Source organism: Hylobates moloch, unplaced genomic scaffold, assembly GCF_009828535.3.
Source record: "Hylobates moloch isolate HMO894 unplaced genomic scaffold, HMol_V3 SCAFFOLD_6, whole genome shotgun sequence".
In the NCBI taxonomy this organism is placed as follows: Eukaryota; Metazoa; Chordata; class Mammalia; order Primates; family Hylobatidae; genus Hylobates; species Hylobates moloch.
Genome location: NW_026652281.1, coordinates 157,210,834 through 157,223,211, shown reverse-complemented (window position 1 = coordinate 157,223,211; position 12,378 = coordinate 157,210,834). Strand labels below are relative to the sequence as shown.

The 12,378-nt window shown below is 43.8% G+C and overlaps 1 protein-coding gene across 13 annotated transcripts in view; it reads left to right on the top strand.

Annotated features, from left to right (window-relative positions):
- Positions 1 to 12,378, top strand: part of ZFP62 (ZFP62 zinc finger protein) — a 134,109-nt gene that overhangs the window by 98,254 nt on the left and 23,477 nt on the right. For 5 of the 13 annotated variants that reach the window (XR_009213924.1, XR_009213925.1, XM_032158912.2 and 2 more), the window contains exon 1: positions 10,599 to 10,943. The exons of 1 other annotated variant lie outside the window; for it this stretch is intronic. Coding sequence is in view for 4 of the 12 variants with exons in the window: in XM_032158912.2 (XP_032014803.1) it covers positions 10,892 to 10,943 (52 nt within the window). In the remaining 8 variants the exon portion in view is untranslated. Of the gene's footprint in view, positions 1 to 9,717; positions 9,776 to 9,800; positions 10,456 to 10,598; positions 10,944 to 12,378 lie in introns of those variants that run through there. 7 more of the 13 variants (XM_058440242.1, XM_058440244.1, XM_058440249.1 and 4 more) reach the window with 6 other exon arrangements.

Below are 12,378 nucleotides of genomic sequence, written 5' to 3'. Positions count from 1 at the left end.
CAGTTAGAACGGAGCTGTGTGACCTGGTTCTGGCCGAAGAGAGGTGGTTGTAAATGACGTAATGCACTTCTGGGCCTAGCCCTTAAAGCCTCCCATGGGGTCTTCCAGCCTTCTCTTCTCTACAGTGGCAATTCTGAAGGCCACACATTCCAGATATTATGGCTGCAAGATGGAAGAGAGCAAACTGACTTACAGTGAAGTTTACGTGAAGAACAAATAAACCGTCTTGTCTTAGGCCACTGGGAGGGAGGGCGTATTTGTTACTGCAACCTCGTCTAACTATCCTGACTGCACCATTGCCCTTTTCTAGCATCGGGTCTTTGAGGTATTCCATGTGTTCTCCAGGGCCAGTCCGGATTGTGTGTGTCTACACTGCTGTCACCTCCACTTCAGTAACCGTGCTTTGTACAGAAAGATTATTGCCAAAGTTCTCGGGACCCTGGTGCCCACCACACAAGCTGATATGAACGTAAGCCTTTCTTGTAATTTTTCCTTAGTCCAGTCACAACCAGATCATCATGCTTTAGAAGAGTTACTGTTTGGAGAATAACCTGCCACAGGCTACCTTCCACACCCACAGACCCTGGGCAGTCCCATGGGGCCCCTACAGGGCACTCCCTGCCAGCTCCTGACCTGTTCCCTGAGTGTTTCTCTGGACTCCGAGAGAGCCAGACCCAGAGAGAGGGAGGGGTCAACCACTGACCCAGCTAAGGCTGCACTTTTCAAGTCCTCAGATACCATCCCAAGATCTTCTGCTTCCCAGGGAGATAGAGAAATGTGATCCACTCCCCTCAGGAAGACACGATACCTACAGGAGTGTGGCCACAGCAACACCAATCATGAATACTCAGATAGTGCATACTGTATGCACCATAAGATCTGAGCCTCAAGACTGCCCAGCTGTGTGTCCTGGGACAGTTTTCTTACCCTCTCTGTTCCCCCATCTGTAAAATGGGGATGTATGCAGTGCTGTCATCAATGGGTTATTGACAAGATTCAGTATATCAATATATATAAGTTCTAAGCGCCTTACATATGCTAATTTAATTTTCACAACAACTCTGTGAAGTAGGTATTATTATTACCTATATTCCAGATGAGGGAGCAGAGACCAAAGATTACACAACTGCCCAGTCCCATAAGAAACCCAGAGCCCAACACAGATTCAAGAAAATACCTTGGAGCAGGTGCCATTTTCCAAGAACTCTCCGTCCACATTAGGGAGAGACGGCTCCTTTGATTTTCTCCTTTCCCAAGGTCTTATGAAACTGTGAGTTAATCCGTGTGTACAAGAGGACATCCAGTTCTCTCTCTTTTAAAACAAAAATTTCCTCCTCCTGCCCAGTTGGCAGAGGCCTGTATGGGTGGTGTCCTAACAGCCTCCTGCTTGGTCTTGGCACTCTGTGGCTTGCGAACGACAACCAGAGATGAATATATCTACACGAGGAGAACAAGCAGCTGGGCTTGAACCAGCAGGTGCCCAGGCCAGAGCATTTCAAGGATGTCAAAGATCACAGCCTCAAAACTACCAGCTGTGTGTCCTGGGACAAATTTGCTTTCCCTCTCTTTCCCCTTCTGTAGAACAGGTATATGTATGTGCATATATATATACATATATACACACACACAGTGCCTTCATCAAAGGGCTGTTGAGAAGATTCAATGTATCTCTATATATAAAGCATTTAGAAGAGTGCTTGGCACAAAATAAGCCCCATACAATTTCTCACTGTTGTTGATTATCATTTTAGATGTAAGTGTCTGTCAGTCAGATCTTCTGACACAGACATCTCCCTTTCCACAGGACCCAGAAATGAGAACAGTAGGAGTCTGCTTGTTCCTTCTAGACCTTTCCCCAGGGACTGTGGGTCATCCCTTAAGAGCATCTGGTAACAGGTTTCTCCAGGTTCATCCCACGGTCCCTTCCAGCTCAACAGCGCCACCTGCCACACAGATTTTACACATCCATGTAAAGCTTGAGGGATGAAAGGAAATTGCTGGTGTTAAAGGGCAAGCAGGAAAGAGAATCGATGGCCATTTCAAAAGGTGAATTTCTTTAATAAAGAATGTGTTCCCACAATGGACACAAACTCTACAAAAGGTGCCAAAAGACTTGATTTAAGGACAGGACAGGCAGTCCCTAGGAGAGATGGCTCAGTTGGGTAACACACATGATAGAAGTGTAAAGAAAATTAAACAACCAGACACTATTTGCTGCTTACAAATTTAGAGAAAAAACAAACCTGCCAAAACCCAATCCTGGGGAGGTGAGTGAGCAAAGAGCTTTTACTTATAGTTGGAAGCTTTATAAATTGAAATACTCCTTCTTGAAGTAGTTTAGCAATCTGATGCAATTTAGGATTATTTATGTTTACATATAATTTTTGAATAAATACTATATTCTCGTGGTTCAAAATGCAAGGAGTATAAAGACGATATGCACTGAAAATTCTCCTTCCCACCCTTCTCTTCCAGCCACCCAGGTGCCTCCTCACCGACAGCCCCGGTTAGTGGTTTCCAGTGTGAACTTTCAGGAACATTTTTATGAACATACACAAATATGTACACATTCATTTCACCCTTTCTTATGCAAATTATAACATAGCTTGGCACATTGATTTCTTTATTTAACATACATCTTGGAGATTTTCCCATACCATTTTATAAAGAGGCCCCTCTTCCTTTTTTATGGCTGAAAGTAGTACATTGCATGCTGTTATGGGTTGAACTGTGTTCCCCCAGAATTCGTATGTTCAAGTCCTAACCCCAGATACTTCCTAATGTGACCTTATTTGGAAACAGAGTCATTGTAGATGTATTTAGTTAAGTCGAGGTCATGCTGGAGTGAGTAGGTTAGGGCCCTAATCCAATACAACTGGTCTCCTTAAAAAAGGGAGAAATTTGCACATAGGCATGCATGCAGTGAGCACGCTGTGTGAAGATAAAGGCAGAGATTGGGTGATGTGTCCACAAGCCAAGTGTAGCAGGTCAAGTCACAGACAAAACTCCTCAGACATCGGATTCAAGAAGGAAGAGGTTTTTATTCGGCCGGGAGCATCGGCAGACTCACGTCTTAAGAGCCGAGCTCCCTGAGAAAGAAATTCCGAGCCCTTTTAAGGGCTTATAACTCTAAGGGGCCCATGTGAAAGGGTCATAATAGATCAAGTAAGCGTGAGGAAGGTGACTGGGGGCTACATACATCAGCTCACAGAACAAAAAGTTTTACAGTGCTTTCTCATACAATGCCTGGAATTTACAGATAACACCAGTAGTTTTGGTCAGGGGTGAATATTATTATTATTATTATTATAACCACCAGGGCCAGGTGGTGGCGCCAAGGTCGTCTAGCTATTTATCTTCTGTTTCTTTCCAACTTTTTGCTTTCTCCCTTTTCTCCTGTCTTATAAACTAGGGAAAAGGGGAGGTTGGGGAGAAGCTGGGAAGGACAACAGGAGAAGTGGTGGTCTCATTCCAAAGGAACACCAAGGATTTCCATCAAACCACCAGCAGCGAGGTACAAAACGTGGAACAGATTCTCCCTCACAGCCTCAGAAGGAACCAAACTTGCTGACACCTTTATCTCAGACATCTAGCCTCCAAAACTGTGAGACAATAACTTTTTCCTATTTAAGCCACATTGTGTGGGGTACTTTGTTACGGCAGCCGTGGCAAACTAATACACGTGAATGTACAATAATTTATGCGATCATGTCTTTAGTTTGGACCTTTAGGTTTTCTCCATCTTTTACTTTAGACACGCTATTGTGAATAACCTTTTCACACACCATTTCATGAGCGTGTGACTACAGCAGCAGGGTAGACTCATAGAGGAGAAGTGCTGCGGCAAACAGTACATGCAAGTCCATCGACACCGCATGGTGCCTTCCCTGGAGGTGGGGTCCGTCAACACTCCACCAGTGGAGAAGAGTGCTTTCCCCGCCATGCCGTCACCACCACAGCGTGGACCAAACTTAGGATCTTTGCCATTCTAATAAGAGAAAAATTGTGTTTCCATGTAGTTTGGGCTTGCATTTTTTTTTAATTTTGAATCATTTGTATAAGCTTTTCTGTGAGCCCATTTTTCCACTGGGTTGTTCATCTCTTCAATTTTGGAGAAGCTCTGTGTATCAGGGAAATTTGCCCTTTGTGATATAACATGCAAATATTTTTTCCCAGTCATTTGATTTTTTTACTTTTCTTGTAGTAGTTTTGCCACATGGAAGTATTTTATTTCTATGTATTTGAATTGATCTATCTTTACTTTTACAGTTTTTGGATTTTGCGTTATAGTAAAAAGGAAAGAAAGAAAACAAAAACCCTCCCTCAGTCCAATATGAGCAAAGCAATCTCCTGCATTTTTTTTTTCTTTGTAAAATTTTATGGAAATGGGAGCAGCTGCCATGATGGTTGGTGTGTGTACATTTCACATTTAAGTCTTAGATACACCTGGCGTTGATCCTGGTGTAAGGGCTGTGGTTTGAATCCAACTTCATTTTTTCCCCAATGCTTCCCAGCTGTCCCTGTTCTGTCATTGCCACTAGTTTGAAATGCTAGCTTTACCAGATGCCCAATACCCACGGCTGTTTAGGTCTATCTCTAGACTCTATATGTATGTCTCAGAATTATACCAGCTTAATTATTAATGTGCCTTAATAGTGCCTTGCATCATTCATATTTTTATAGGCATTTTCTAGCTATAAACAAGCAAGAGTCTGTTAATTTGTCCATGTGAACTTTAGAATCAATTGTGGGTTGCCAAAGAAGATTCTATTGCTAGCTTTTATCAGGATCATGACAATTATACTTTACAAGAAATGACTATTCTGATGTCAAGTGTTTCCATTCATGTGAATGGAACATCCAAGAATCTTTCCATAAGTTTAGTGCACCCTCTGTGTCCCCAGGAGCACTGTAAGTTTTCTTCATATGGGTCTTGCACGTGAGTCGTGAATTCCTGGGCATTTGGTCTTTTGTTTGTTTCTATTGTAAATGTAGTCTTTCCTTCTATTATTCCAACTGTAGTTTCTATATAAGGAAACTTGATTTCTATATGTTAATTTTGAAACCACACACCTTACAGCATTCTCGTTTATCCTACTTTTTTTAAGTTATTTCTCGTGAGTTTTCCAAAAATGAAATCTTATCTGCAAATAAGAAAATTACACCTCTGCTTTCCAATGTTTATATTCTGATTTTTTTCTTTGTTTAATCCAGCTGCAATGGGAAATAATAGTAGTGATGGGTAACAACCTTGTCTAGTTCTTTACTCTGACTGTTTCCAGTGTTTACCTATTAAGCTTATTAGTGTTTCTAATTCCCTATTGTTCTTATTTTAAGACCCTTAAAAATGTTCTGTCTATTGAACCAGTGATTCCTCTTCTTGTCAATTATTCCAAGGAAAATACGATGAAAGCGTTATGCATGCCACTATCTCAAACAGCACTAATTTATTTTTTAAAAAAGACATACTTAGAAAAAACCTCTGTGAGTTACACAGAATAGTTAAGGAGACTGTAGTTTAATGGAATATCACAAAGAGTAAAAACATGAAAAATGCTAATGTATAATATTTGTAAAAATGCTATATAAAAATACAGCTATAGTATGATTATGACACTATCTGAAAAACACTCACAAATTGGTGGCAGAAAAAAGCTTACTAAGTTTACTAAGCAAGTTTACTAAAGTTTACTAAGTAAGAAAATTTACTAAATTATGGGCTGGGTGTGGTGGCACATGCTTGTAATCCCAGCACTTTGGGAGGCTGAGGCAGGGGGATCATTTGAGCTCAGGAGTTCAAGACCGGCCTGGGCAACATAGTAAGACATTGTCTCTATTTTTTTTTAAAAAAAGGAAAGTTTAGGCCGGGCGCGGTGGCTCACGCCTGTAATCCCAGCACTTTGGGAGGCCGAGGTGGGTGGATCACCTGAGGTCAGGAGTTTGAGACCAGCCTGGCCAACATGATGAAACCCCATCTCTACTAAAAATACAAAAACTTAGCTGGGCGTGGTAGTGTGCACCTGTAATCCCAGCTACTCAGGAGGCTGAGACAGGAGAATCCCTTGAACCTAGGAGGGGGAGGTTGCAGTGAGCTGAGATAGTGCCACTGCACTCCAGTCTGGGCAACAAGAGCAAAAACTAGTTTACTAAATTAAGAATACTTTTTCTGTTTTCCAGATTTAACATTATGAACTGATATTATGGTACAGTGGGAGGAGAGATTTTATTTTAAAATAAATTTGCAGTTGGGCATGGTGGTTCACACCTGTAATCTCAGTACTTTTGGAAGCCAAGGTGGGAGGATCACTTGAGGCCCAGGAATTTGAGACCAGCCTAGTCAACACAGCAAGACTCTACTGCTCCAAAAAAATTAAAAAATTAATCTGAGGCCAGGAGCAGTGGCTCACGCCTATAATCCCAGCACTTTGGGAGGCCAAGGTGGGCAGATCACCTGAGGTCAGGAGTTTGAGACCAGCCTGGCCAACATGGTGAAATCTCGTCTCTACCAAAATACAAAAATTAGCCTGGTGTGGTGGTGTGCACCTGTAATCCCAGCTACTCGGGAGGCTGAGGTAGGAGAATCGCTTGAACCTGGGAAGCAGAGGTTGCAGTGAGTCGAGGTCGTGCCACTGCACTCCAGCCTTGACGACAGAGTGAGACTCCATCTACAAAAAAAAAAAAAATTTAATCTGGATCTGGTGGTTCATACCTATAGTCCTAGCTACTCAGGAGGCTGAAGGAGGAGGATTGCTTGAGCCCAGGAGACTGAGGTTGCAGTGAGCTATGTGATCACACCACTGTACTCCATCCTGGGTGACAGGGCAAGACGCTGTCTCTAAAAAAAACAAAAACAAATGTGTGACCAAATTCAGTGGCTAAACACAGAGTTGGAATTAAGCCCTGTGGGCAGAGCTCGACATTAATTTGTACTTAAACCACTCCAAAGGGAGGTAGATGAGCCCACAAAGCAGGAGCAAACCCAGACAACCTCACTGCTGCACCTGTCGGCCTCCTGGAGCAGTGCTGTTGAATGGAAATGTACTGTGAGCCACGTATGAGACTTCTGATCTTCCAGTAGATGCATTTAAAGTAAAAAGAAACAGGTAAAATTCATTGTAACCATGTATTTGATCTACCCCAATATAGTCAAAATAGTATTTCAGCATGTAATCAACATTAAAAATTATTAATAAAATAGTTTACATTCTCTTTTCCTAAGTCTTAGAAATGTGGTGTGGATTTTACATTTACAGCATATCTCAATTCAGACTACCATAAGCTACATGTGAATAGTGGCTGCCCTACTGAACTCAGCTGTGATGTGTAGATCTCTCTAAAAGACAGGTGTTAGAAAGGCAAGTGTGTGTCCGTGTCTGTGTCTGTGTGTCTGTGTGTGTTATGTAGACACAGGCCAAATGAAAGGTGCCTGCAATATAACAAGGCTCAAGGAGGAAAAGCCGTCATCTAAAATCAAAAGGCTCTGACAGGCACAGTGGCTCATGCCTGAATTCTGACACTTTCAGAGGCCAAGACAGACGGATCACTTGAGCCCAGCAGTTCCAGGCCAGCCTGGGCAACATGGTGAGGCCCCATCTCTACAAAAAAGATAAAAATTAATGGGGCTGTGGTGGCATGCACCTGTAGTCCCAGCTACTTGGGAGGCTGTGGTGGGAGGATCCCTTGAGCTTGGGAGGTCGAGGCTGCAGGGAGCCATGATCATGCCACCCCACTCCAGCTTGGGCAACAAAGTGAGAGCTTGTTATCAAAACAAACAATAAGATAAAATAAAAAGCATCTGACTCAAGATGATTTATGTGGGTTTCCCACAATCCCTTCCACACACACACCACCTTTCGTTGAGCAAAGTGTTCCAACCAGGACATGAATATTTTTCTATCTTGCTGCCTAGAGGTAAAAACCCAGTCTTTGCCTACCATGAACCTTTAAGGGCAGCTTTAATTCTGGAGGCCTGTGAGGACCACCCAAAGCTCCTTCTAGAGCTGTGCTATCTAGTAAGGTTGCCATTAGCCACATGTGGCTATTTACATTAAACGTAATTAAAAATTCAGGTCCTCAGCAGCACTACCCACATTTCAAGTGCTCAACAGCTGCATGTGTCTCGCTATCCTTTGGGGGCAGCTCTAGCAGAACCCACTCCCAATCCTCTACTCACTCTGGGGCTCTCACCTAAAGCTGCAGACCTGGGCCTGGAGCTCTGCCCCTCCTTAGGAGTCGCTGCTGCCTGTTGATTCGTCCAGACTTTCTTCCAGGTGGGTGGGGTTGTGGCGTGAAGCCCAAATGCGGTCAAGGGCTTATTGCTACAAGGAAATGCCCATTCCCTCTACCAAAGTGAACACGGTGTCTCAGCACCCACATGTATAAAAACGAAAAATAGGCGTCGAGCTGATGCCAAACGCCGGCTTACCCCAGCAATATGTAAAATTCATTCAAATAATATAAATAATTTGAGCTGTAAAACAAAATCCATCTCATTACAAGTTGTGCTTCCAAAGCATTTCACTTTTTGTCTAAGAATTAACAGTAAACATTTTGAAATATTTATATAATTTTGCTAATAATCCAGAAAATAATCAACACTAAGAGGGAAAAAAATGTAATCTAATTTCGTTACGAACATATATGCTAGGGTAAACAATAAACAATAAAACAATGCATAGAAATATTTTACACTAGGATAAAATTCAATGAGGCACATAGAATGAAAATATTTTTACAGTAGAATAAAAAGCCGGTGAGGGACATAAAAGTTAAAGGAAAAAAACCCTAAAAGATGTAAAACTTATGATTGTTAAAAGTGGATAATACCAAATCTTCAGGGATTTAGATTCCATTGGATACACTTGAAAGAATAAAGCAATTCTGTTCTTAATATTAACAGCATGCCAAAAATATACCCTTTGCAATTAAACTTAATATGAAAAATATTTAGATGTTGCTGTTTTTAAAAAAGGCTGACTATAGCCAATAACTTAGTTGTATATTTAAAAATAAGAATATAATTTGATTGCTTGTAACACAAAGGATAAATGCATGAAGTGATGGACACTTCGTTAACTCTGATATGATTATTACGCATTGCATTCCTGTCTGTATCAAGATATCTCACGTACTCGACAAATAGGGACACCTACAATGTACCCACAAAAATTAATTTAAAAAAAAAAAAAGGTCTTCAAAGTCATTTTAGGCCCTGGGTTTGGAAGCCGACACCGGCGGTGGGGTGGGCAGGCGGTGAGGTCGCTGCCAAGCTGGCGCCCCGGGTGGGAGCGTGGCCCGGTCCCAGGAACCGCTCCAGGGGCGCGCTCCCTCTCGGCATCCCCATGGGTCCCCAGCCCAGCGCTGTCCTGCCCCCCTCCCGGATTCCCCCATTTTCCGCCAGGCCCCCACTTCCGGGAACGTCTCCGCACCCACACCTGGCAACTAATCACGTGTTCAGGAACCAGGTAGGCAGGTATTTACTTTATTACACGTACCCCACCCCACCCCAGAAGCTAATGGGCACGGAAACAGGAAGCCCCGCCCACGGCCTCCTCGCCGCGCCCAGAGCGCGCGCCCTGCCGCTGGTCCTCAATAAATACCCGAGGAGGCGCTCCCCTCCCTCCCGCCGGCGCAGTCGGCCCGGACCATCGAGTCAGTCCTCCAGCGTCCCAGAGAGAGCGCGGAAGTGCCCCAGGGCCGGCGCGGGTTCTTCCGGCCGTGCAGTCCGCGCTTTTGTCCCGCTGGCGGCCGGGTTCCCGCGGCGCCGCCACAGCCAGTACGTGAGTCCGCGGCCGCCCGCGCTCCCGCCCCCGGCCTTTGCCTGCCACGCCCTTCCCTTTTTGGCCTGGTCTTGGCTGCCCCGCGGGTCTCGGGCGGGATGTGGGAGTAAGCGTGCCCCCTCCCCGCACATATCTCAGTAGGCGCGTTCCTGGGGAGCGGAGGGGAGGGAAGACCTCGGGCAGGCATAGGGGTGCAGGGCGCGCCCCGGGAACAGACTGGGCTCTATGTGGGCCACAACTGCGACGTTTGAACGGACCAGCGTCATGTTAGGTCTGCTCAGTGTTCCGAGAAGGGCCAGGGCCCCGCTCCCGTGTTCCTCAACTATTCCTCCCTGTCTTGGATGGGAGGGGATCCCTAAAAATTAGCGCTTCAAAATACCCACCATTTCGTGCTCCCTCTGCAGTTAAGTTTGGTACTCTAGGACTTGAGAGTGATTGCGAGGGCAGAGAGACCTCTAGGGGTGATCTGATTCGACCTTCTTCCCCTCACCCCCCCCCCCCCTTTTTTTTTTTTTGGTCGGTGAGTGATGATGATAAGCTTCTGCTGCAGGTGTGAATAGAGACCCCGGAGGCGCGTCCTGGCCCTCACCTGGGGAAGCGCACCTGCATACAGACGGGTGCACCGGGAGGAGGCGACCTGTCGCGTGTTCCTGCAAGCAGAAAAGGAGTTAACTAGGTAGGGAGAGGAAGGTCGAGGAGTGTCTTAGACCCGGGGGACAGCCTGCGGGAACCCAGGGGTGGGATGGAAAAGATCACTGCGGAATGCCAGGGCTGGGTGTGCTGCTCCAAGACGTTTAAAGTAGTTGGCCAGCAGGAGCATTTCTTTGTGAAAGCTCAAGGCTTAAAAAAATAATAATATGAAATATGTAATACATTCATATGGCTGGGATATTAAAAATATAAAAAGTTACCAGTGAAAGATTTCTTCCCATCCCGCTTAGCTATCTTCCTAGGCCCTACCCTCTTAGATAACCACTTTTGTTCCTTTGTATCTTTTCCGAATTTCTGCAAATACTGGCGAATATAACTAGTTAGTTCCCCCTTTTTTTCACAAAGGTAATAGAAATCCTTCTAACTCTTTGATTCTTTCACTTTATCTTACCGGTCTCTACATGTCAGAACACAGAAGTTGTGTTTTGTTTCGTTTTGCTTTACAGAGCTGTGGTAAGTACTGGATGGGCCATTGTTTGGATGTTTTCGATGTTCTGTCCTTTTTTAGATCTATTCCGGGGCATTTGGGTTGTCTGCAATTTGTTGTTACTTCAAACAGTGGTATACTCAATACAGTGTATTAGGGTAAGGATTTTTACAGAAGAAACTAAGCCGTTAGAAAAGTATTTTTTTACATTAACTCAACCAGTTATTGGCAGATTGTTACATATGACAAGTCATTATCAAAATCACTGATGTAGAGTGTTTAAAGAACAAATAAGACTAAGTAGTCCTTCCCTTCTGAGACTTGTCCCTATATTTAGTGTTACACTAGCCTAATAGACTAATTATGTCAATGACTCCAAGCTAGTCCCTGCCGGGTTTGATTCAGAAAATTAGCCTCCCTTTTAGTATCTCCTTTGCTCACCTCCTCCCCTACGACAACTAGAAATCTCTTCTCCACTACTTGGTATGAGAATGTTCTATTTCAGTTTTTTTACTTTAAGGAAAAATCACCTTTCATTCTTATTTCTATATTTAAGCAATAGAACCAACTCACATTAATCGTATACATTCCTAATATTCATTAGACAAATGCAACAGTAGCTAGAACACAAACCATATTCTCTTCTCATCTGCATATCACTTCTCTGTTCCTTAGTCCCATCTTTCCTTTGCACATTTTGCCCCTCCTAGGTACTCTTTCTTCTGGGTTGGTAAGCATTTTGTGGTCACATTCTCTTGTCTTGTTTCCTTTCTTTGGTCATCTCCAAATCAAATACAGTATCCAAGAATTTAAGGTATAGAATCCACGCGTGAACCTTGAGGTGGCAGATTGTCTTGTGGAATATGGTTGGACTCTGCAAATTCAAAGTGGTTCCAGGCTAGTTGCAGTCTGTTAACAGGAAGGGATTTTCAGCCAGAGCAGGCCACAGTTCCTCTCTTACGAGTTGTCTAGGCTCTTGAAAAGTGGCCCCTGACTCTTTTAGGCAAAGACAGCAAGAATTTAGGGCAGGTTCTTAACTATTTGCATTCACTTTTCTAGGCCTTGGCAATAAAGCATGAACAAGAAGCACAGAAGAGTGCCCAGAGGTTGTTGGTCATACGTAGTTTGGAAGGAGTGGGTGGCATTCTGTCTGACGCTTTTGACTGATATAACCAGGCTATTAGACTCATGCTGCGTATTGAAAACTGGTTAGAAAGGGCTTGTCCATTCAGCCTTTAGAACTTTTAAGAAATTCAGAAGTTTCTGGGTCTTTATATGGAAGAGTTGTGTTTTGGGGGTAATTCCTTACTTGTGTCATCAGGGACACATGACTTAGCCACCACATCAGTCTTGACTGGATTATAGTGACTTACTCCTGGAACTCCAGGACTCAGTCCTGTCTTGCCTCAATCCATTCTCCCACTACAACTAGTGTGAGTGATCTTTTTTTTTTTTTTTTTT